Genomic DNA, 26,121 nt, shown 5'->3' with positions numbered 1-26,121 from the left:
ACGTGAAAATTGTTGGTAAATCACTAAACAAAATTTACAACAGACATCATGAGATCTTCATGATCTCAATCAAACAAACTTTCTCCAAAATCAACTATTTCAATTTCATTTGTAAGAGCATTTAATACACTAATATATCTTCAATAAAATATAAATATGCCGCAAAACCTCTGGAAACATTCTAAATGCTCCAACGTCATGAAGTCCTCTTCAGACAATAAAGTGCATCTCCTTAGTTGTGATATTCGTATATGGAGAACTGGTGACATGAGAAAGCTCTGGAAGATCTAAAACCTCTAATATACTTCGCAAACCAAACGCTCATAGGTCATTGAGACCCATACTTTTGCAGACTGTTTCCGGATGTAGTTTGGCAGATGCTCCAGCATCTAAATATGTCTGTGATGGCTTCCAAATCACCAATAATAGGTCATTGAGACACATACTTTTCCGACTGTTCTTGAAGCAGTCTGGCAGATGCTCTAGCATCTAAAAATATGTCCGTGATGGCCTCCAAATCACCCTGCAATTTGCAAACCATTCCACAGCATCTCATTTGTTACAATATGGTCAGATCCTCCAATCTCAGGTTTCTGCCATCGAGCAGCACAAATAATGCCTAATAAAAAACAGTGAGACAAATGTGAACATAAAACTTACCTTGGTGATCTCGTCCCTACCATTTGTACGGGCCACAATACTCGCAGGTGTAAGAAGCTGAACTGCATGCCTGCCGTCATATACACGACCAGCCCAATCATCAGCCTCTTACCCAGTAACAATAATAACAGACTATTACCTAGTAACAATAATAATGATACAAACATAGCAACACTTTTGTCATTACAGAATAGCCAGATTAGCATTTTTGGCATTCAGTATCCAGTAATTGGAAAAGGAGGATTGCAAGGCAATAAGCTCAATAGTGAAAGTGCCTTAGGGATGTGCGCTCTCCAATTTCTCCAAGATAAGCAAGACTGTCTTTATCTACCAGCAAACCTTCCACCTGTGCGCGAATGGCCAGAATCTGCAAAGACAAAAGGCCGAACAGCTCACCTAAAGTTCAGGGACTGCACATGTTCAGTTGCTCAATCACCATTTCCCATCATGAGTAGTATTTTAACCTTGTTACCTGAACTATCTCAGCAAACATGTATGGAAGAGTGCGAATGATGACAACACGGTCTAAAAAATCGATAGGAATGCCATGCGGGCTTGCTACGTCCGTTCCTCTGCGCACATGATCAGTTAGAACAAAGACAACGTCTTCTACATTTGAAACTGTCAGTCTGCCCAAATGCATCAAACAAATCCTAAAATTTCAAAAGAATAAAGCAAAAGGCTCTAAAGAGCCCCATTATTAGCAGTGGTTAAGTGAAACCCCTCCTGCTCACCTTATATTACAGATCCCACGATTAGTTGCAAAAATAACAATAGGTGCCAATGAGCTTTCAAGTGCACGATGCAAGTAAGTAAAACACTCCATATCCAGCATATGCACCTAGTCAAGATTAGAAAGCACAAAGTTTAATGTATACTTGCATCCATGACATATGTATGTAATAAAAAACTTGCGGAACACTAATTATGCAGCATTTGCAAAACCAAGGTTAGGTAAAGATCAGGAAAGATGACAGGACATTGCTGGCATGTACCCAGTGTCAATTTCACAACCGCTACACAATAAGAAAACAGCAAGTTGTAAAAGCTTTTGTCCAAAACCAGAATACCTCATCAATAAAAAGGACCCCCGGTACTAACTCTGCCACCCCTTGATTGATATATCTGTTAACTACCTGCAAAAACCACTTGATTTTTATCATGTGTGTGTGTTACTTGTCTTACACTGAAATCTTTTGATATTGTAATTGCATGTCCCTTCTTTTGGGCCTGCTTCTTGTAATATAAACATAGATGGATTTCACCAAAAAAAAAAGTGAGTGGTGTTTTGGGGGGGGGGGGGGGGGATTGGGGGTTGTAGACACAAGAGAGAGCACATTATCGTCTTCCAAAGGCCCTGCACACCTTGTATTCCATATGCAAGTGCAAGGGTGCACCAAGACCTTTCCATCATGGGCTGGTGTAGTGCAAGGGTGCACTAAGACACTTTCCATATACTGAGTGTTAGCAAGAAAATTAACATCAAAATCAAAACTAGAACTGAAACTGCAAGAATCTTAGGAGGCCGGTTCACCAAACCGCCAAGTCAGATGGGAGATATATGTGGTGAGTCCCGTAGAATGGGAGAACATTGTCACTCGCTCTTTTGCTCAGTTGTTGCGAGTTGAGTCTTGTTGCTCTCAGAGAGGTCTGCATCTTAGATCGAGGCGAGCACCCGCACTAGTTGTTGCACGAACGAGCACCATCCTTGCACAACTGAGGCTGTTGTAACAGGCCAAGGCCCCTTTACTTGATGTAATACAGATTGGTGCTTGGGTTTATGTATATTTTTGTGTTTTGCTCGATATTTTTATTTTACTCTTCCATCCATCTGTCTCAGTAGGTTCTCTTTGTGTCTCCACATCTCTGTCAAGTATAGGCCGACATACATTTGATCGGGAGGAGCAAGACGTATTATCTGTGTCACTACTCCTAAACCAAGCTCATTCTTGAAAGAGGTCGTGATATCACCTACGTATCTTATAACATATCAGGCACCTACGCATGAAGTTCTCCTCCATCTCCACCTCCCGTGTAGTTTGCAAAGTCTACATACCCTTTGCTCTGTGCTTTCCTCCCTAACTGGTGATGCTTGCCGCAATTCCCAACTAGTGGAACATGTTACAAAGGAATCCCTGCAGAGGGTATCCCGCAGCGGCAGACTGATAGTGTCCCAGGAATTACATGCAGGAGTGTTTAACTACGGAATCAAAACTTCTTTACTTATCTGTATTTCACAACCATAAGCGTGTGTGCAAGCCAATAAATAGGCAATGCTCCAAGAAAAATCCACAATGACATATTTCCATCCAAAACCAGAGGATATAAAAGAGATACAGAGTTGTGGTCCTCTGATCTTACCAAAAGCTCTCCTACTATCTGCTTGGCACCTCTAGACCCCTGAGCCCACGTGCTCCTCCTGAGCTTATGTAGACTCTCCGTCTAGTGATCCCTCCACCTTACTGCCCGGGTAGTCAGCATTAGGAAAAAACTGAGCTCATTTTGGGGCCTTTTAGGTTAGACAAAAAATAAAGATCCTCCAATGAGAGAGGCCAACGTTACATTGGAAATGCTTTTCTTTACTCAAAAAAATAGACTCTCTCTCTCTAGAGATGCTCGACACACTGACATTTTGAAGTTCCCGCTCTTGTTTTCTAGTGTCATAAATGCTATACCAAATCCTGAAACAGATAAACTGACATTTTGAAGTTCCCGCTCCAGCATTTTTTAGTGTGTCATAAATGTCTTACCAAAGAGGTCAAAATGACCAAAACAAGCGCCTGACAGGAATTCGCTTTAGAAAGTGATTTGGGCCTGGGGCCAAGTGCCCAAATCGCCTTCTTAACCGAATTCCTGTCAAGTGCCTATTCTGGTTGTTTTGACCTCTCTGGGAAGCCAAATTTAGTGATTCAAAAGTTGTTTTGGGGGATTTCGCCTGCTCCAGACACAATGGTGATGCCAAAACCACCAAATTTCACAACAAAATAGTAGAAATCCATTTGGGTCCTTGGATATAGCATTTATGACACACTAAAAAACGCTAGGGTGGGAATTTCAAAATGTTAGTTTATCTATTTCGCGATTTATGTCTCCAACTAAATGCTCGACCATATACATTAGTGCTTCTCACTCTAGAAACTCTTAATTTTGAGCCAAGAAATTTAGAAAATCATGAATTTCTTACAGGGCCCCAAAATGAGCTCCGCTTTTTCCTAATGCCTAGGTGGGCAGCTTCTCCAAGCTTAGTCTGCAGCCCTCCAACACACTTTTCTCCTCTTGGATGCAAGCCCAAAAGTGGCTGATCTGCTGCTCCTTGCTGCTTGTTGTTTGCTGCTCCAAGCGAGGCCCAAATAGCCTCCGTATATAGGGGAAGACAAGTGAGGCCCAAATAGCTTCTCACTCTAGAAACTCTTAATTTTGAGCCAAGAAATTTAGAAAATCATGAATTTCTTACAGGTCCCCAAAATGAGCTCCGCTTTTTCCTAATGCCTAGGTGGGCAGCTTCTCCAAGCTTAGTCTGCAGCCCTCCAACACACTTTTCTCCTCTTGGATGCAAGCCCAAAAGTGGCTGATCTGCTGCTCCTTGCTGCTTGTTGTTTGCTGCTCCAAGTGAGGCCCAAATAGCCTCCGTATATAGGGGAAGACAGCCAACTGGTAGGGGGGAAATGGGCCGACCCAATCAGCCCCCTCCCCCACCTGAGTTTCCTAATCCCCAAAATCCCTTGGTGAGGGCACACAATCTGAGGGCTGGCTGGCCCAAGACTGTCCAGCCCTAACCCTCAGGCCCATATAGCCCCAAATCTTGCTGCGACTAAGGTGCCTTCTGCTGCACGTCTGCATCTGTGTGGACCTCTTCCCGGCCCTCGTTCAACTTGCAAGTGTCCGTATTGCTGACACAGGCATCCGTGCAGTTCCATATGTTGAGGATCCATCTCAACATCATGTGTTATCATAAGTAAGTGCTAAAAAGGAGAGGGTTGGAAACCCTAATCCTAACCCTAAAGGGGTTTCTATATATTCTTTACTTTCAACTAAATCTAGTGTATAGTTAGTCATCTGTGGTGTGCTCTCTAGCTGTGCCCTCTCTCCGAGAGACTTGCTAGCCTCCATTGACTTCTACTATGACCTTAAGCTCCAAGGCGCATGTGCAACGACCAACTACAATCAAGGCCAGCAAACCTCAACGGCCTTCCAAAGCTGCACACGCTTCATCGGCTAGAGCTCTATCTACAACAATGTAAAGCCTCAAGGGAGCCACAGCGACTCGACACATGACCAGCATGCAGCTCCAGTAGCGCAACAACACAAACAAGGAGGCAATGGCGACAACTACTACAAGGCGGAAGTTCGATGCAGCAGACTTCAGCACAGCTAAACGAGCGAGTGCTTCCCCAAACGACCGAACAACATGTTGGAATGGTCACCTCCCCATTTGTAAGCCCCCATATGAGGAGAGCATGGGGGAGGTAGACCTGGAGAGATTGGGGCTGTCACACGGGCAGCACATGAGCTGCCATGTGGGCAGCTGTCAAGACAAAGGGCAGGCCATGGACCTGCAATGGGAGGCGCAGTATGGCGACCTGTTTGGGCAGCATTTAGTGGCTCGAAAGTTGTGGAAGCTGACCACGGGAGTGGAGGCGAAGCCAGAAGACATGGTGGACATGCAAGGGGAGATAGTCATGGCAGTAGACAGAGAGGAGCTTGAAGCTTGGGAAGACAGAGATGCCCATGCCCTGGCATCAATCATAGGGACTACGGCGGACTCTGTTCTTGCATATCCAGATGGCCAAGATGTTAGTAGAGGCGTGGGTCACTCTGAAGGATCTATACGAGACGGACAACACCTCCCGGATTTTGCTTCTTCAACATCAACTCTACAACCTTGATATGGAAGAAGGAGATACGGTACATAGCCACTTGACGAAGGTCAAGGTGGTGAGGGATCAACTGGCGGCAGTTGGTCAGAAGACAAACTCATGCCATTTGGCTTTGATGGTACTGAGGAGACTACCTCGGAGTTTCAAGAGCTTTGTTACGACTGTGACAGTAGGACAGAGGACCAAACCTCTGACGTTTGAGGAGTTGGGTCCATTACTGCTACAGGAGGAAGCTCGGGAGAAGCTCTACAATGAGGACAAAGACGACAAGGCGATGCTGGCGAAGGATTACGCTGGCAAAGGAAAGGGCAAGCCTAACGGTGGCAAGTCCAAGAAAGACGACTCTAACGACGAGAAGACTTCGAAGAGGAAGCAGAAGAAGAAGTGCTTCTACTGTGATACGCCAGGACATTTTGAAAAGGACTAGAGAAAGAAAAAGATCAGAAAAACAAAAAGGAGTCCGACTCAGATTCAGAGGGAGAGGCCAAAGCAAATGTGGTAATCAAAGAGTTGTTCCTGGTGACATCACCGAGTGTTACCGAGGTCACATATGTTGACCAAGAAATCACAGTGAGGATGATTGACATAGAGATGTGGGTCGACGAGGAGGACAGCATGGAGCGCTTGGTACCTTCCACGTGTGTCGCTGTCGACACTGACACGAGGGTGGATTCCATGGAGGAGCCTGGGGTCTCATGGTCAAATAGATGTTGTACTTCAGAAGGGGATAGTACAAGATAACACGGGCTCTTGGTGGGTGCCTCAATGAGGTACAGGGTTTGCTTTCAGGGCAAACACACATGCAGTACAACAATCTGGTATGTACTTGATATTTTGCATTTGAGTCTTTATAGCATGCTGTGGAGAGACTCTGCTCTTCATTTGTCTCACGTGATACGAGATTGGAAGGAATTGGCCTTCTTCGAAGGCAGAAGGGGAAGTATTGGTGCTTCTTCAAATCTCGGACGCAGATTGCTTGAAGGTGATGGACAAAGAGTACTGAAGCCAGAAGAGTACCTGCTTGAGAACTTAGCGAGAGTTCATGGTCCAAGTTATCTGGAAATATTCATTGGTTGCAGACCTTGCCAAAGGAAGGACGGGTTGAAACAGACCCTAAGAGCATGGTGGCTGGAAGACTCCAAATTATTCACTCATTATGAGGGGGACAACTGGAAGATCGTGACGGCTGGATTGCTCGAGTTCGAAGGCGGGAACGTGACTGAAGGAGGTGGTGCCAGGAGGTGCTACCAAAGATGGACCTGTGTACCAAGATGGTGTGCGGAAGCGGAACCAGACCTGGTGGAGCAAGAGCCACTGGATGAAAAGCCAAGAAAATATTTCGACATCAAAAAGTTCCAGAGGACTACTACGACCAGGGAGTTATTGGAGCATCGTCATCGACGTGTTGGCATCGGGCCCAGATGTGTCGATGAGAGGGGGTGTTGGAATGGTCACCTCCCCATCTGTAAGCCTCCATATGAGGAGAGCATGGGGGAGGTAGACCTGGAGAGATTGGGGCTGTCACATGGGCAGCACATGAGCTGCCATGTGGGCAGCTGTCAAGACAAAGGGCAGGCCATGGACCTGCAATGGGAGGCACAGCATGGCGACCTGTTTGGGCAGGCTTGTGCACAGGGTTATTACCTGCAGCAGGTCTTGAACAAGGCGCGGACCTGTACGGCATGGGCAGGCATAAGGCCTGCAAACAGGCCTGCGATAGGCGCAGGAAGGGGAAAAGGCAGCAGCCCAAAAGGGGCTGCTAAAGGCCGTTTTATAGGGCTGGTTGGACCAGCCACCCAAGTTGGTTTGTGACAGACCAGGTCGGCCAGTCTGGAAGGCCCAAACAGACCTAGCGGTCGGCCCTACCAGGTCGGTCCATTTCAGGGCCCCTTGGGGCCTATAAAAGGAGGGCCTCCAGCCCTCATTTCATCATCATTTGGAGCAGCTGTTCAGGGAGCAGAAGGAGCAGCAGATCAGCCACCTGTGGGCCTTTATCCAAAAGGAGACAAGTGGGCTGTAGAGCTGCAGACCTAGCTCAGAGTGCTGCCTACCTAGGCTGGTGCAAAGACAGCAATGTGGAAGGGATCTAGACGGAAAGTCTACTTACGCTCAAGGTGGAGCACGCGGGCTCGAGTCTAGAGATAACTGGCAAATAGGAGAAGGACCTTGTGGTAAGATCAAAGGACCACACCATTGGTGGGACTATGGATCTATCTCTTTTGTATTGTGTCCATAGCTTTGGACGGAAATATATTATTTTGGTGGTTTCTCTATCTTGCTGGTTCATTGTCTATTGATGAGTCTGCACATCTATTTTATGCACATAAGTTAAGAAGTTTGTGATTCCACACCCCACACCACACTGTGTGAGCTCCTGGGCTATTCTATCAATCTTCCGCTGTGCGTACCCTCTGTTGGGTCATTTCTAACACAACAGTGCTAGCCAAAGAAATGCCACAACGCCAGCTCACGAAGCATCTTCCAGAGCTTCTTCAACGACTAAGCACACGGGTGCCCACAACAAAAGCACGTCCATCGATCACAAGCCGATCTCAACGACCATACACGGCTATCAACCGCAACTCCTATGCCATCTACTCCTCCAAAGCGCCTTCATTGCGGTCTCCCATAGCCAGTGAGCAATGACATCCACAGCTGCTCAGCCCACAAACCAACGAACATAGAAAGGCGACTATTGCAAGGTAATCTACAAACAAAGCAACAAACGCCAAAGACCAAGGCACGCTTCTAAACGGCCCAACCTACGGACGACCTCCAAACCAGCTCCTCACACAACTGACTCCTCAAGCTTCAACAACCGACCTCAACGGCTACACGCAACACCACAACACCACCTTCGATCGGGGCGACTCCATCAATGATGAGTCGACAATACGACAAGCAACGTTCCAAGGTGACATCGACGGATGACGAAATCTTCCTAAAATTATGTCGCATCTTTCTTGATTCTCGTGATCTTATCACCAAAGTGTCGTCACTCAAGGTTAACATGTGGCAATTCCTTAACCTCACCCAAGGGACTTGGTCAAGAAGCTGACACGTGGTAGAAGGCCACGTGACCACGTCAGCCTTATCTGACACTTCCGCAACATCTGCCACATCAGCTTATTTGACATGTGTCTCAACCATGTCAGCCTGCACAATCAACTGCCACATCAATAGGCATCGATACATTGCCATGTTGTCAAGTTGACACGTGGCCTCGCACTGCCACCTCAACAAGTGCCACGTCATCTGTCATGTAGGCACTACCACGTGGCACAAGTCCCTTGGCAAGCACAATTTGCCCTCCACAGACACACTTGGCACCTTGCATGTGCACAAACCTGCCACATCATCACACACAATGCTCCATAGACACACCCCTTGCCAGCCACATTCTTTCCATGTGAACACAGTTGCCACATCACAATGTCCCATCATCATTTTCTTCTTTTTTGCCCCTCCACCTAGATCAAGCCATTTCTCTTGATCCAGGAAAAATTTTGAGGACGCTCTAAAAAGGAAATACGCTCGATTTTTTGTGCTCTACACGCTCATCATATCACATGCATATTTTGGCGCATGTATCACACTTTCTAGCCTAGGCATCAAATCCACTTCTTGCACACACATAAGCCTCAACATCGATGCATCTGGCCCAGCACCTAAAACAAACAAAAGAAAAATTAATTATTTTTTGCTTTTCGTCGCTCGACGGTTGGTCTAGATCTACATTAGAGTAGATTAGATCATCCTTAGAGGAGAGAACTCAAAAGCAGCCGATTGAAGCCATGCCCAAAAATTCCCAAATAGTTTCTACTCAGAGTTAGTCCCTATGCTCACACGTGGTTTCACATCATCACATTTCCTGAAACCTAACCACCTTCAATTCAATGAGTACCGCAGCGATTGGTAATCAGCTTGCACATAAAAATCAGCACCTAATAGATAGTGCTTCCACACAGTAAGAGCATGTATTACAGCTACCAATTCTTGCTCATACACATTCATGTTGTGTTCAGCATCTCAAAGCAGTCTGCTCTCATATGCAACCACTCTGCCTTCCTGCATAAGAACTCCACCAACACTCTTGCCGCTTGCATCGCATTGAAGAACAAAAGGCTTTCGCAAGTCTAGCAAAATGATAACAAGATCACAGCATAATTTTTCCTTCAGCTCATTGAATGCTGCAATTTCTTCTTCCCCTAATGGAAAGGCACTACCTTCTTCTATAAAGCATGTAAAGGTGAAGCTATCTCAACAAAATGGCGTATGAACCGCCTGTAATATGAACAAAGACCAAGAAAGCTACGGACTTCATGTAGATTCCTCAATGGAGACCAATTCTTGATTGCCTCTATCTTGGCAAGGTCCATTCTTACTCCATCCCTTGAGATGATGTGTCCCAAGAAATGGATCTCTGGCATGAAGAACTCACTCTTTTTAGTGTTGACCAACAGCTTGTGTCTCCTGAGCTCTGCAAATACAACTGACAAATGTTGCCTATGCTCCTCTTCATCCTTCGAGTGCACAATAATATCATCAAAGAATGTTCCCACAAACTTTCTATGCTCTCTGAAAATCCGATCCATCATGCGGTTGAAGGTAGCAAGAGCATTAGTCAGACCAAATGGCATGACAAGAAACTCATAAAGCCCAAAAGTAGTCCTGAAATCAGTCTTGTGTACATGTTCGGGCCTGATTCATATGTGATGGTAACCACTCTTCAAGTCAATGCGACTGAAGATGGCTGATCCCTCTAATCGATCCAGAATATCATCAATGCGTGGGATGGGGAATCCATTCTTGATAGAGATTTTATTCAGAGCCCTGTAGTCAATACACATTCTCCAAGATCCATCCTTCTTCTGCACTAGTAGGACGGGAGAACAATATGGAGAAGAGCTTGGCTGAATCAGCCCCTTCTATAGCAATTCATTCACCTGGCTCAAGATGTCCTCCTGTTGTGCCGCATCAACTCTGTATGGTGGTCGGTTCGGTGGAGAGCTGCCTAGAATAATGTCAATGGTATGATCTTCTGGCCTTTCAAGAGGTAACTCCTTTGGACGATCATCTCGGAAACAATCTTGAAACTGAACTAAAAACTCAGTTTGCTGTTTTTCCAGCTTGGAGAGATTAGATTCATCCTCTATTTGTTCCTTTTCTTTTACAAATATCAAGTACACTGAAAGATGCTTTTTCATTATGGAGGAAATCGTCGAAGCAAATACAACTGGGACTAATTCCCCTTTCATTTTTACATCGATGACTTGGGTTTTACCCCTATAAGTGCGTATCAATGATAGCATGAACACGGTACATCGAAGGCATTCCCAGCAAAACATCACTCAAGTAAAGGCATCACATAAAAATCCACATAGCCCTGAATGTGAATCCGCAATTTCCCAATGATAGGGGTGACAGGGGTACTGAGCTCCAAATTAGCCAAATTGGCCTCACAAAGAGGGCCAATTCTCCTCTGCTCGAAGACCCAGCTGAGCTGCAAGTTCAGGAGTTATGAAATTTGCTTTGGCTGCTAAGTCAAAGAAGTACAAACCATGCTGATCCTGTAGCTTGCCCCATGCTCTGCACATCTCTGTCTTCTTCTTGTCATGCTCATCCCCAATGATATCAGGAATGTGGCCAGCAGTTGGCTTGGATTTCTTGCCCCTGGGGTCCTCTCTTGTGCCCTAATTAGACTCAGCCCGAGTTGCTGCAGGTTCTTTTCTCTTCTTGTTAGGATAGTCTGCTGCCCTATGACCAGTCTCTTTGCAGAGGAAACACTTTCCTTCAGCAAACAACTTATTCCTCTCGTCAAAGGTGAGGGAAGAGGGCTGCTGTTTTCTTCTTTGGCCTGCCACAAATTTTGATTTGAAAGGTACTTTTCCAGCCTGCTGTGGTTTCTTGTGCTCCTCTTTAAAGTTGCTTTTAAAACCTGAGGCTTTGGCCTACATGAGTGAGTAGGCTGTGTTTGCATTCTCTATCAACTGTGACATGCTGGAAATGTGTGTCTTTGTGCAATAGTCCCTCAACTCTTTAGGAAGACCACAACAATACTTTTCGACCTGCTCTGAAAAGCGGACTGTTCTGTAGGAGTTCTTGCATTCCCTGGCCTTCAAATTATGCCATTGAGTCATGACATCCACTTCAAATGTAGTGGTAAGCCGTGTGGCTGAGAAAACTTGCTTGAAATCAACCCATGTAGCAGGTGTCTGCCTCTGAAGAAGAAGGTTAGACCACCACTACATCACATTACCTTTGAGGAATGTGGCTGCCTCTGTGTAATAGCCTCCAGCATAAGCCAAGTCAAACTGCTGCAAAAAGGTAAGAGCCTTCATCCTATCTGCATGTCCATTGAAGGTCTCAAATTTCAGTACTGCCCCTCCCTCCTTGTAATCCTTCATCTTAAGCATGGGTTCCATATGATCATAGCCAGGGGGCTGCAAATAAGGAGGCTGCTGTCCTTGGGGTCCTGCTGGAGCTTGTATAGCACTCCCCACAGCAAGATTTGGTGGCACAGGTGGTATTGCTTGATTGTGAGACGCCATGGGACTGCCTCCCTGCATTCCAGGCTGTATACATAGGATTTAGGGCTGGCTGTGTGGTCGTGGCCTGGAATATAGATCCTCCACCAAAGTGAGTTGGCTGAACCACATGATGTGGTTGGGCTTGCTGCCCTTGCTGCATATTTTGAGCATTGCTGCAATGCTCATTCCCATTTGGTCCTTGCCTTGGTGGCACTGCAAGTGGCTGTACCACAAGTGTCCGTGGCTCTGGTAGTGGCTGAGCTGAGTTAAAACTTGTAACACGAAAGCCATTTGAGTTTGCATCACGGCCATAACATCTGGCTGTACGCTTGGGTCTGCACCCAATGCAACTACGCTAGCAGGGTTATGTACTTGTGGAGCTGGCTGCCCCAAAAGTGGTAGTAGCCAAGCATATCACAAGCGGAATAGCCCAACATCATACCAAGCAAAGCATCCACACAAATCAAGGCCATCACTGAGACCAAGGCTTGCCACTGCTTCCCCAAGAAGAGAGTATCACAACCAGTGCCCCAATCCTCTTCCGGGCCAATGGCAGGGCATCCAACCTTCCAAAACTCAGCAAGAGTAGAAGAAGATAAGAGTTCGGCCAGCAGATGGAGCCTCTTTCAGCTCAAAACAGCCCCTAAAGATGGTAGACCAGCAGCTAGCAAACTTTGGTAGGAGGGGGCTGTCCCTAACTGCCTTCCAGCACCAAAGAGAGTCACAAGGAAATTCGTCCAGCAATCAGCAACCAAACCGCCATGAAATCGTCCACCAAACGGAGGATTTCAGACCATAGACACCTCAGAATTCAGTGCGCACAGCACCAGGCACGAGCCAGGAGAGATGCGTCTAGCAATATGGCCTCAGACAATGAAAAGGAAGCATTTTGTCGTGAAGAAAGTCGAGAAAAGCATCAGAAAAAGGCCCAGAATGGGGACGCCTAGGCCCAAGGAGCATGCCAGCAGCAAGAAACACCGACGGGAGAAGATCTATCGTAGAGAAATCTTCAAAAACGTCTTCAGCCAGCAAAGGGAGAGCTGCAAAAATCTACCACTCTCTCCAAAAGACTCCCTTGGTAGGGATGAAGACCCAAAACAACAGGGTAGGATAGGGTAGGGCTCCAAGACCTTCCAGGTGCTTCCAGATGGGGGACACAAGCGCCACAAGTCAAGCATACCAACCAAGCATGAACACACTCAGGACACATGGCAAATTGGACGTGGGAAATTAATGCCCCTAGGGGGTCACTATTTAAGTCATGACCCTAGTGTATAGAACCAGTGACCCTAGTAAATAGGACCTCTGATGGGTCACTTTTTAAAACATGACCCTAGTGAACAAAACCAATGACCCTAATGAATAGGACCAAGCTAATAGCACTAGGAGTTACACTTGCTGCACATTTAATCATAGGTACCCTTTGGACATTAATTAATGCCCCTAGCCTAGCACCCCTAGGCCAAATTCAGTGGCGGTTAGTTTAATCACTTCGCCATCACGTCCCCGTGACAATATCAGCTAGTAGGAAAAGCAGTCAAAGAAGAACGCTAACAATTCAAATGTGCAGATACTCAGCAAAATGCAAAAGCTGAAAGGAAGACTCAGACTTTAGCAGACAGTGCTAGAGCAATGCTCAATGAGAAGCATCTTCCGATGAGGCATTCATTAGATACAAGCCACGCATTGGGCATCTCCGCATATTATATGGTAGATTGCAAGATTGCAACCACTCCCATGGAACAGAGTTTAAAACTTACTAAAGATCCAAAAATTCCTACAGTCAATGACAAGTACTATCGCCAGCTCATCGGATGTCTTATATATCTGACTATAACAAGGCCAGATATTGTTATGCAGCAAGTTCACTTACACAGTTTATGGCAAATATAAGACAGTCTCACTGGAATGCAGCCAAGAGAATCTTGAGATACAGCGGAGGTACAAGACAGTTTGGAATAGAATACAGAGGAAGTCATCCAAGGTTGCATGGATACTGTGACAATGACTATGCAGGAGATCATGAGACTAGGAGATCCACACAAGGATACGCATTTTTCCTTGGTCGAGGTGCTATATCATCGTTGTCAAACAAATAGCCAACTTTTTCTTTGGCTTCAACAAAAGCAAAATATCTCACAACAGGTGCATGTGAGGCTATATGGCTGAGAACAATATTATCAGAAACACACTACTTTGATGAATCAAAGCCAAAAACAATATACTGTGATAATCAATCGGCTCAAGCATTAGCCAAGAATCCAGTATATTACTCCAAGACAAAGCACATTGATGTCAAAGAACACCTCATCAGAGAAAGAGTGTTACTTGGGGACATCACACTGCAACATTGTGACAACAAAGAGAATATTGCAGATATCTTTATCAAACCACTTGGGAAAGAACTTTTTGAGAAAGACCGACAAGCTCTTGGTTTGACTCAAAGGAAGAACATTCCATTGCTCAATCCTGCTTCGATTCCTCATAATCAGCATCTTGAGAAAAGGCCTACTTCATGATATTGATCTTGAGGGAAGGTGTTGAGGATCCATCTCAACACCCATGTGAGAAGTGCAATGGAAACTGAATAGAAAAGGGGAGAGAGAGAGAGAGAGCAAGAGCAAACCACACACAAACTGAATTGAAAGGAGAGAAGAGACTGCAAGGGATCTCAGGCAAAACCCCCTGAACAACCTCCACTAAAAGATACAAGTGATGCTCCACTGAGATGTACAAACAAGTGAGGGAGGAGGCCTACAAATTGGCACTCCACCCCCCCCCCCCCCCCAACTCGGCTGCCAACCAGCAGGCCTATGTGGGCGGACCCCCCTACTGCATACGGGGGCTGCCCTACAAGGGGATGAACCCCTGCCTCAAACAGGCCAACTTCCCTCTGCCATTTTAAGGGCTGCCACGCAGACATATAAGGGGCTGAGCCCCCTGCCTATAGGCCGACCAGCAGCCTAGGTGGCCGACCTGTTCCTCTGCTCATATAAAGCCTGCTAGGGGTGGGGCTGCAGCACCAAAGGGTGGCCATGCAGGCCCCCCACACTGGCCAGCACAATGCGCCTCCACATGGGCTGCCACGCAACAGCATGTAGGCCTGCAAGGGCCCCAAATAGCTGCACCTGGCATATCCGCATGAAGCCGTATTGACAACCCCCAATTGGGGCCACCACACAGGCAGATGTGCCCTGGGCCTACTCTACACTACCCTCACAAGGGGCGGGCACACCCACAACAAGGCCATCACTCATGACCTAACCTAACCATGGTACATCAGCTCCTGGATGTAACATAGATCTGCCAGATCAGCTAATATGAGCACAAAGGAGAACACATGAGGCTGAGCCCAGTCAGAGCACCATCATGGATTTTTTCTCCGGTGACACGAGCTAGAGACATCAGGGGATCAAATGCAGGAGAGAGCCAGAGGATACCCCTCACCAGATCCGACCCCGAGTGGACAATCACATGAGGCCCACAGACATATCCTCTCTTTTCGACATGGGGAGACAGACCACTGGAGTCATGATAGCACTTGTCAGACAGCAGGCCACCTCACGGAGAGAGGAGGAGAGATGGGCCGAGCGACAGCAGCGTTCTATCACTGATTTTCTCTCTCGATGCCAGCCCTTGCCAGATCCGGAGCCATTGTCAGACGAGCTCCTCTCTTCTCTCCTTAGCTGTCCAGTCGTGTTGGTCACATAGACAGAGACAACCAGGGATTCTCTTTGGTGTTTGCTCCCCCTTTGTAGATTTCTCTCGCAGTGATATCACATTGAACTACTTTTATTTCTCGTCATAGGCATCAGCCTTGGGTAAGGGTGCCCATTTTAGTGGCCCCACCCTTATGGTTTCTTTTCAGTCTCATAGACCCTTTGGTCTTTCCTAGATGTTAACAAAGTCTCCCTCTCTCTCTCTCTCTCTCTCTCTCTCTCTCTCTCTCTCTCTACACACACACACACAATGTGTGCTTTCATATATGCTATCCAAATATGAAGCTCTCTCTCTCTCTCTCTCTCTCTCTCTCTCTCTCTCTCTCCACACACACACACACACAATGTGTGCTTTCATATATGCTATCCAAATATGAAGCTTCTTTATGCTTTGGTGTCGAATTCCAACCAAGACATTACCAAAAATTGTATCAGCATCTTTCTGAAAAAAACAAAAAGTTTCAGCATGCAAATAAGCTGTACGAGGCACGGCTTTGCTTTAACATACAAATTCTTTATTTGTCCAGATCAATAAATAGCACAAGAAAACAATTACCAAAATGGAACTCTATATCTACTTATTTTCTGAATTATCATTGTTGTTGATTCCATACTCAGTTGTTAAATAATATACAACATTTAGGGCTATTAGACAACCTTATTTATTTCCTGCCGCAGCCTCTCAGTGATTTCTGTTTTCCTTGGCTTCATCATTTGGCCCATCAACGAGAGGATATCTTGTCCTCCCTGCGGCCGAGCATTTGCAGCATCCAGGTCGTGCAAAGTAACATCCTTGAAAAAAAAAATACAAATTAATTGATCTATCACTAAATTAAGCACAAAACAAAGTGGACAAGTCCATTTCAAAAAAATGCAAAGCGTAGACCATAAACTTAACTATATGTCTACCTTCATAAGACTAGAATATCTCCAATCTTACAAATTAGAGTTATGGAGAAATATGAAAATTTCCCACTAGGATCAGCCTTTAAGAACTGCTGAGGTATTCCAACAAGTATGTGATTGCAAAATTAAAATACTATGAAATAAGGAGTAAATGGATATAAGAGACGTTACAGACGAGATTGGTAGAAAAGTTATCTCCTAGGTACTACGAACCCTTCTTAATCTTAAGGTTGCATACAAACTAGAATTGTCTCCGCATATAAAAGTTCACCTAATCTTTCACGTCAATAGACTGAAAGAGGCAATGGGGGCTGGAGATAGTCTTGTCTCACCCCAAGAACTTATAGAAATTGAGGATTTGACCTATGTTCCACATGAACCTGAAAGAGGATTTCAGGGAAAGGAAACTCAAGAATAAGTTAATTCCAGAGTTCAAAGTTAACTAGAAGGATAGATCTCACTTTGGGAGTCGATTCTTAGTTTGCAAAAGAACTTACCCAATTTCGTTTAAGAGTAAACGCTTAAAAGAGGGGCAGAATGCTATATACTTGGATGCTCATCCTCAGAATAGTGGACTTGGGTTAGGAGACCTTGGGATTAAGAGAAGCAGGCTAAAGTTGGGCTAGAGAGCTTAGCAAAGGACCAGTTGGCTACAGTTAGCTAGGACGCTTTTTGGAAAGCAGGATGCTCTCCTAAATCAGAGTGGCCAAAGTGGGATCTCTAGCCCACGTGCTCGGGGGTGGCTAGGAGGTGAGTCACCTGCTGATCTGCATTTGGTTTGGCTCATTATGTTTGGACTGTGTTTCCCAGTGGCGGAAGCATCAGGAAGTAGAATACTCATATCGACACAGGACATGACATGACAGGATCTACTCCTAACGCATGGAGTCTCTTTTGCTTCATTTTGTTTCTCATTTCATTTCATCAATAGTTTCTTGGAGGTGTGAGAGGCACCTCTATTTCACCCCACGGTGGGTGTACCTCATGTCGATTTCAGATTATTTTGGTCTTGTAGGTTTTTTTTTACTTCCGCAAACATTTCTTTCTTTCTCTTTCTCTCACTCGTATTGCTTCAGTTAAACACAGTTCAATGAACAACAGCTACAGCAAGATATCCTGCTTATACTAATTGGGCCCTCTAACCTGCCCTCCCATCTCAAATGGATAAGAAACTCTAAGCCATATTATTAAACAAAGCCAACTCACCAACAAGAGTCATATTACTCTGAAAATGTGCTAAGGTAAAATTGCTTTCATGAAAAAATTTAGGTTTTCTAAAAACCTGCACAATCTCTTTTTTCTTATGCACGTCCCCTTTTGGAAGAGGAACATATTCTTCTGCCTCAAGATCAAACTCAGTGGCAAAAGCATCACTTCGACCAACTCTCTTGACTGCACCACTGTTGGCCTCTACGTATATAACATCCCCCACTGTCACCTGCAAAAAGGAATCCAAGACTATCAAGTAAAGAAAATTTCGTTTGCATTAAAATATATATTCAATACAAGAAACCCAAATATTAAATCAAGCTGGCATAAATTTATAGCAAGAGATGTATAAACCTTCTCTTTTATCAAAGCATCATAGATAGTCGGATCAAGTTTCAACTGCTTGGTACCCTTTACAGTCTTAAGTCCAATAATCACATGGCTGATACTTTTCCCATATCCACCTGTAGTGCTCTCGGTCTCCTCTGGTGTCAGTTCTGTAACCTACAAGCAAAAATTCATGGCCATCTTTTGTTTATCCAACCTTCAGACTATTGACACCGTGTTAGGTCAAAACACAAAGAAAAAAGACAAGCATGAGGAGACTTACCTCACCCTCGTACACTTCTTTATTTTCTTTGATACGGAGTCCAATGGCACGGCGGAAGTTCTCCATTAGAACTTCTGTTTTTTTAACCTCTGATGAATAAACTTCTGAACCGACCATGGGACAAAAAGGTACCTATAAATGACAACAAATCAAAATGAGAACCAGACAACATTCTCTCTCTCTCTCTCTCTCTCTCTCTCTCTCTCTCTCTCTCACACACACACACACACACACACACACACAAATACAGGATAGAGTGGTTGGGATGTTGGGTGATCAATGCATGAGAACTTATGGACACCAACATTGACATCAGAGAACTGGTAACTGAAAAAATCATAGGCAAACTATGGCAGGAGCCAAAAGAGAAGATGACCTTCTACAAAAGAGAAATGAATCCCATGCTGCTCTATGGGGGACACAGAATATACTAGTATGCCAGCTATGAACCAGCTCCCTCAAACTCCAAGTAGAGACTGGTTGCGGAAAAATGTGCCATGAGAGGACAGGGTTTGCAGCTTATATCCCGTGATTTGCACTTCATGCCCATCACGGGACATAGAGGACAAATGCCACACACTCCTCAGCTGTTGATCCTATCAGCACATCACGGAGAAATACGATATGAAGAACAGGGTTTGCAGCTTACGTTCCGTGATTTGCAGCTTATTCCCGTCACAGGACATAGAGGACGAATGTCACAAACGCCTCAGCTCTCGAGCCTATCGGCACATCACGGAGATATATGAAACAAAGATGTCCACACACATGAAGTTGCACATCCTCTTCAACCAGCCATTGAAGAGGATAGAAGTTTACATTGAAGAGGTATTGGCACATCGCAGTAAAGTCTTGGACTGAGCACAGATGTTGCAAGCAACACATGAACTATTGTTGTTAACCGCCTCTATTTTTAGAGCTGCAACATGTAGTTTTCTCATGGACTCACCTTTGTCCTATAGATCCTATTGGTTCGCCAATGGACATTAATAATATCATGAATGGATTTTTCCATGGCTTCACCTTTGTCCTATAGGTCCTGTTGGTTCTCCATCCATCTATCCATCCATCCATCCATCCATATGTCGATCTATCCATCCATCTATCTATCTATCTATCTCCATCTCCCCCAAAGTCGCTACCCTTGCCTGTTTGCCCAACATCTATCCTGTCGCCATCCCCCCCAATGTCGCTACCCTTGCCTGTTTGCCCAAAGTTTCTTCAACATAAAATACACCTACGAAGACAAGCATCGTGCATCCCTGTTCGTCTCTATTAGCCCAATTAACCTAAGGTCTTATCACCTCCCTAATTTCTAATTTAGCCTCACTGACTTTGCCTCACCCTCTGCTCCCTGCCCTCATCTTGCCTCTGTATGCTGCCCTTACCCTGCCTCTCTCCCTTCCATGCTCTTCCCCCTCCTCTCAGGCTTTCCTCCCCTCCCTTTGTTTGCTCTACCTCAGCCCCCTCCCTCCCCTTCATATATACTCGCTCGGGGCAGTCACGAACTTTCTCGAATCAGCATCATGAATCGGCCAGCACGTTCCGCCACCGCCCTCAAATACATTAATCAACACTCGACACTCATGTCAATCGACCTTAATCACCTTATGTTAATCGACACTCACGCATAGTGCAACAAATACTAGTGCTACAAAAATTCCTAGGTGGCGCACCAAGGACAACCACATGGGATAGTTGGTATCATCAAGTCTGTCCTCAGCGGCAAATTCCAAATCACTCATGGTTGGCCATTGTAAATGAAAATTCCCCAAAAAGAAAGCACCCTACAAATGTCAAAACCTCAAGGGTACAATGCAATGAGTTGGCTGCTCAAGAGTGGACTGCACCATTTGCTCTCTTTTTGGCATATTAGCCGCCTTAGAATTTGGGGCTTTTGCCAGATTTGGTGTCAATTGTAATGATATTTGCTTGGTATGGATCAATTTGAGATCTTCTTGCATTTGCCCTTTGATTTGGATAATTTATCCTTAAAAATTTAGGGCTTTTGTATCCCTTGCCATCCATTTACCACTCTTGCCCCAGGGATTGCTTTACAAAACATTCAGTCACTATTTGTGGACAGATTCAGCTCAATTTGCATTGGACAGATTTGAAGGCGTTTGTCCTTTGATTTGGGCTGGTCACTTTTGCAGGCCAGTCCTCTCTTGGACAGATTTTTGCAGGACAGCTTATTGACAGTATTTGGGGGACAGCCTTTTGTACTTCTGCTCAGTGTTTAAACAGCCCTTTGCGCTGTTATTTTTTTAGTTGACATTTGCAGATTTGGTCATCACCCTGGCCGCTCTCCCTCTTCCCTCTTTGTTTCCTCCTCCTCTCCTCCTCAACTACCTTCTGCACCATCGCGCCATCTCCCCCGCTTCATGCGCCATCTCCCCTGCTTCATCCCGCCTTTCTCTACCCTTCTGGGTTTTTGGTGCTACGCCATCAGCGCTGGAGGCTGTCCTCCAACTGCCACTGTTCTGCAGCACTGAGGCGTGTTGGAGTGCTGGAAGCTGCTTGCAACTGGTTGTGTAGAGGTCGCCTACAGCCCTTCCACCATTCAGGTGTTGCAGGAGCCTCCATCATCTTCTCGAGCTCCCAGTTGCTCTGTCTTCTGCCCATGGGACTGGCTGCTCACACAGCTTATTGTTTCATGGAGCGAGCCTTGTTTCCCAGGATCGTGGGTGCCTTTGGATCTGTGAGCAGTGGCTAGAGTGCCTCTTTGGGGCTCTTTGACAGCCCGCCCAGCTTCTGGAAGGTGCCGTACCAGCATAGGTCTGTTCGAGGACTTTAAGGTTGTACAGTGGTATGCTTTTCAGGCCCGGGCAGCCCCTTAGAGCTAACTATTCGAAGCTCCATGAAAGGACAGCTTTAAAAAGCCACCGGAGCTGTTGCAGCCCCACAGCTAGTGCTTCTTGGATGGCTGTGGGTTCTCTCTTTTTTGGAACTTTTGGTATAGGTTCCAGAGGCTTGTGGCTTCCTCTCTTTGCTATGAGGCCTTTGGTTTTGCTGACTTTTTCAAGTCGGCTTTTAAGAACGATGCGGGTCCTCCTTTTACGTCCTTTTGTCCCTTTTCCTCCTCTGACAGCGCATAATTCGTGTTTTTTCTTTTGGGGATCAAATCCTGGTGGCGATGTGGCTGCCCTAAGTCCACCTCCCCCAAACTCTCATATGGGGGCTTACAAGTGGGGAGGTGACTATTCCAACACCCCCTCTCACCGACACTGTACACATCTTAGGCTAAGTTCACACCACCTGCCGGCCATCTTCCAAAAGGCGGTGTGAAGGGCTGCCATCCTAGTTGGCCAAAGAGGAGGGACAGGCCTGGACATTGGCACAAAAGATGTGTCCAGCCATCCTCCAATTCTATTCCTGCCTCCATGGGCGAGCGGGTGGTCTAAACCCATCCTTAGCACAAAACTCATCGATGAAGATGCTCCATTAGCTCCCAAGTCGAAGCCCTTTGGAATAATTCAATGTCAATGTCGATTCCTGATCTTTCAACCCATGGCTCCTGCTTCTCCAGGTCTGGTCCAGCATAAGCAAACCATCCTAGTACACAGGTCCATCCTTGGTAGCACCCACTGGCACCACCTCGTTCCATCGCGTTCCCACCATCGAACTCGAGCACACCTAATGCAAACACTCTCCAATTGTCCCCCTAAAAATGTATCACTCGGATGTAAAAGAGCCACTATCATTATGACAGTGGGTTCTAGTCCCATAGATCTTGTAGTGTCTCACGCGGACTTTAATACAATCATATTCTCTCTCTCTCTCTCTCTCTCTCTCTCTCTCTCATGAGCTCTGTGAGCCCCCCCATTTGAGTGTTTCTCACGCTCAGTCCACATGGGATACTCCCCCCCACCACGATGCACCTCCCTTGTCCCCCGCCCCCCCTCCCTTCACTCAAGTGCCAACAGCTCCAAAGAGATCCCACCCAATCACAAGATGCACATAGAGACATCTTCATAGGTGGAGATCGTCCGAAAATACAAACATGAGATAGTATTCAAGAAACCTTTGAGAAAGACGAGACAAGGTAAAGCCTTGACCCAAAAATCATAGATCTAGACACCAACACACAGTGAGAAGGCATGGTCGGTGGAAAAGGTGAGATTAGGAGAGAAGTTTCTTATTGTCAAGTTCAGAGATGCAAATGCTCATCAAATTGTGCTAAAAAAAGAAGAGCATCTTCATAAATGAGGACCTCATGTGCATGCAAGTAGAACAAAAGAGGGAACACATGACGAAGGTAATGGAAGCCAAAGCAAAGGGGAAATGGAACACTTATCAAATAGGGTGCACGGCATATGGGACCATCAATCCCTTGTCCATGGCAAGCTGGAATTGGGTCCTCACCAAGCAACTACATTGAGACTTCCGAGGAAAGCGTTCAGTGGACATTCAATAAAGTCTCCCCCTGCCTCAAGAACAAAAGTACATCCCGGCATAATGCCTTAAAACCACATGTAACAGCAGATGCATAAGCTGATGCCTTAGGCAGTCGGGGAATACCAAGGTGCTTATAAATAATTGTGGTTGCATTCCCCTACGACAGATGCAGTTGTAGTGTGTACATGCTCATCGCTACATATCAGTGTGATGTATGGCTGTCATTGGCTATAAGTGGTTGCGAAATAACATACTAATATCATTTCATATCATATCATACATACTATCTCTCTATCTATCCATACATACATTTGGCTGTACATCACTATAATCAGTATGCGCTGATGCAGATGAAAGTGCCTCATGCTGAGGGCTGGCTTACAAATGTGTATGATCAGAAACTGGAGGCTAGCATTATTCTATCTATCTATCTGTCTATACATACATACATAGAATCTATCTACCTCCCAACCAATCTATCCATCTTTCTTTTCAAAAGGACCTTCTCAGGTCCCTACCTTGTGCTACCACCTCTCTAACGTTCATGTGGGTTCAACAGGAGGAGTTTTTTTAATTCCCTTTTTACACATTTTTCACATATAGAAGGGTATCAAAGCTCTTGGAACTGAGTTTCTGCGAACAAATAAATAAAGACATATTTTGGCATAATAACACCTGCATTTGTGTTATTTGAAGCTCTTGATACAGTGATACACAATCCATGGGAAAGAAAAAAACTCATGGGAGGCCTTAATTTACAGTCTCTTGCTGTCATCTCTACTTTAATGGGATAAGACACACTCAAATTTTGTGATGGTAAGAGAAACATCTTGAAAATGAATATCAAAGCTCAATAAACAGGTAGAGCAAAACAAACCAGATCTAGGCCACCAAATATTAACCATGAAATGTGCAGACGAGCGATTTCGCCGCTTATGAGCTAAACAAAAGCTACCAGGTCTAAAAGCTTTGAATAAACATCTACACACAAAATGTATCTAAAAGCCCGACAGAAATTAACAAAAGGAAACACAAACAGGTTCATCAAACCCAATTTTATGAATTTTGGGCTAACGCCCTGCAAGCTTCAACAAGCATCCATTTAAACAGAAAGTCAGTCATACCTTGCTTCCAAGCTCTTGGGAGATTCCCAACGCGAGAGCAGTCTTCCCAGTACCAGGAGCACCTGCTAGAAGCAGTGCACGACCAGCCATCTTTTTTTGCCGGATCATGTCAACAACCAGCCCAGCTGCTTCTCGGGCCTGCTCTTGACCAACAAAACCAGAGCCCATTCCCAGAGCCATTCCATCCTCCTAGTAAACGGGAACAACAGATGAGGAACTATGCATGCTATGTAGCCCAAAAATCAGTTTTTGTTATGAACATGACATTATTTATAATACTGCATGGCTTTGACTGTGCTAAATTGTCTGTGTTTGTCCACAATACTTTCTCTCATTTCACTACCCCAGCCGTGAAACAAACATATTTCAATCAAAAGATGGCTTTTAAAGTTGGAAGCAACAATACTTGAAGGTCTTAACAGGAAAGGAAAACATAATAGTAGCTGGAAGCCTGAGGGAAGAGCTGCTAACAAAAACCTCTCAACAGAAGAAACCTATGCCTGCTTCATCATTTTATAAAGAAAACAGAAACCTGTATTTTGTCTAATCTAGGCTTAGTCAACACTCCTCCAAAGAAAAAAAAGCTGTGGTGTCACATCATCACTAGACAATGATCACAAAACAGTAAATAATTGGCAATGGACTAAATTCTAATGTTTTGGAGCAGCTACTAGAGCTATAACAAGCGAAGGATGGTTGTGTTTCGGGCTGTCCCATATCTTTCATGGACATAGACTGAACAACTTTCAAATCATATAACATTCAATATGTTTTTTCCCCCTGTATAGAGTTGCAAATCCAGGTAAGTTCAAGAGAGTTGTAGTCTGGTTCCATTTTCAAAAGTTTATAAGCCCTGAGCAACCGTATATCTGTAATCTCGCTACACCAGATGTAACAGAAAAGAAACACAGCAGAAAAAAACTGCAGCAGCAGCGAGGACAGTTGTCATAATTTGAGGTCACACTCCAGGGGTGAAGAGTCCACAACGGCTATTCCCCCCAAGGATTCCTATGAGTTCTTTTTAGAAGACGAGATTGTACATTTCTCTGATTATGTCACATAGCTTGCTGATAATAGAGAGACTAAGAGTGGTTTCAAAAATGTCAGAACCCACCCGGAAAGGAACGGAGGACAAAGGCTATATAAGCATTATTAGAAATGTGTCTTCATCACTCACGACAGTCTTAACGTTTTTTCCTTTCTTGTAAATATGCTGTACGTAGCTTGCGATGAATCAAAGTAAGCTAGATAGCACACCTCTGTTAAAAGGTTTGATTCATTGGGGCAAAATGTTGAATCTTTGCTGCAGCAGGAAGCAGGCAAAACACCCAACTATACGTACCGCTCGTACAGACAAAACGGCGCTCTAAAAAAGCCGTTCCAAAATACCTTTAAGCCCAGGCCCTTGATGTGCGTATGAGCCGCGACGCGTTGTTTTTTGGTGGTGGATTGGACCTCCTCGATCCTCATGCCTGGTGCTTCAACCAACTGAGCTTACAACGTTATTGATATCGGATGGCGTAGAGGAAGCTATGAATATATATCACGATCAACGTGTGATTTCTCGATTTGGGTAGCTTCGGATCAAAACCCAGAATCTTCTTTGTGTCGTGGCTCGCTGGGATGATTCGTAGACAAAAGCAATAGAGTGTAGCTCCTTCTTGGCAGCTCCTCTTTCTTGTTGTTGGTTAGTTACATACCTTGCAAGACAACAAGTATGTGGAAACTAAACCTACCTTTGTATGGAAACACAATTCAAAATTCCACCGAGTGAATAGGAGGTGAGTTTTTATTTAAGGATGGGACATGACCAACCTCTCAATGGCTCGGGTCTCGGAAAGTTGATCCTCGCCGTTGGATTTATGAATGGGAATCCCAACTTTAATCTTCACACCCGGCAGAATCCACCTACCAGGTCACTTTTAACCGGCTAATGAATACTCTGACGGCCATTGGCGGCCTTTTTTAACATACATCTGACGTCCACAAAACACCCAAATTTTTACACCGTTAGATCTTGCTATCAATCCTACGGTCATGGAAAGGCGCAATTCATGAGCCATAAGATCCATCTTTTAATCCAACGGC

The 26,121-nt window shown here is 45.2% G+C and overlaps 1 protein-coding gene across 1 annotated transcript; it reads right to left on the bottom strand.

Moving 5' to 3' along the window:
• Nucleotides 1-22: 22 nt before the first annotated feature.
• Nucleotides 23-25,847, bottom strand: RIN1 (P-loop containing nucleoside triphosphate hydrolases superfamily protein). Its single transcript, XM_087377335.1, has 12 exons — nt 25,423-25,847; nt 24,034-24,222; nt 18,512-18,643; nt 18,256-18,405; nt 17,975-18,130; nt 16,444-16,578; nt 1,731-1,796; nt 1,395-1,501; nt 1,133-1,232; nt 936-1,027; nt 661-730; nt 23-523 (listed from the first exon to the last, which is right to left on the bottom strand). The coding sequence occupies exons 1-12, from the start codon at nt 25,501-25,503 to the stop codon at nt 431-433; spliced, it is 1,371 nt and encodes a 456-aa protein (XP_087233461.1). The 5' UTR covers nt 25,504-25,847; the 3' UTR covers nt 23-430.
• Between the last annotated feature and the right edge of the window lie 274 nt (nt 25,848-26,121).

Source organism: Dipteris shenzhenensis, chromosome 7 (genome assembly GCF_047967505.1).
Source record: "Dipteris shenzhenensis isolate YYH24624 ecotype China chromosome 7, Dip_SZ_1.0, whole genome shotgun sequence".
NCBI classification, from domain to species: Eukaryota; Viridiplantae; Streptophyta; class Polypodiopsida; order Gleicheniales; family Dipteridaceae; genus Dipteris; species Dipteris shenzhenensis.
This window is presented reverse-complemented; position numbering and strand designations above follow the sequence as displayed.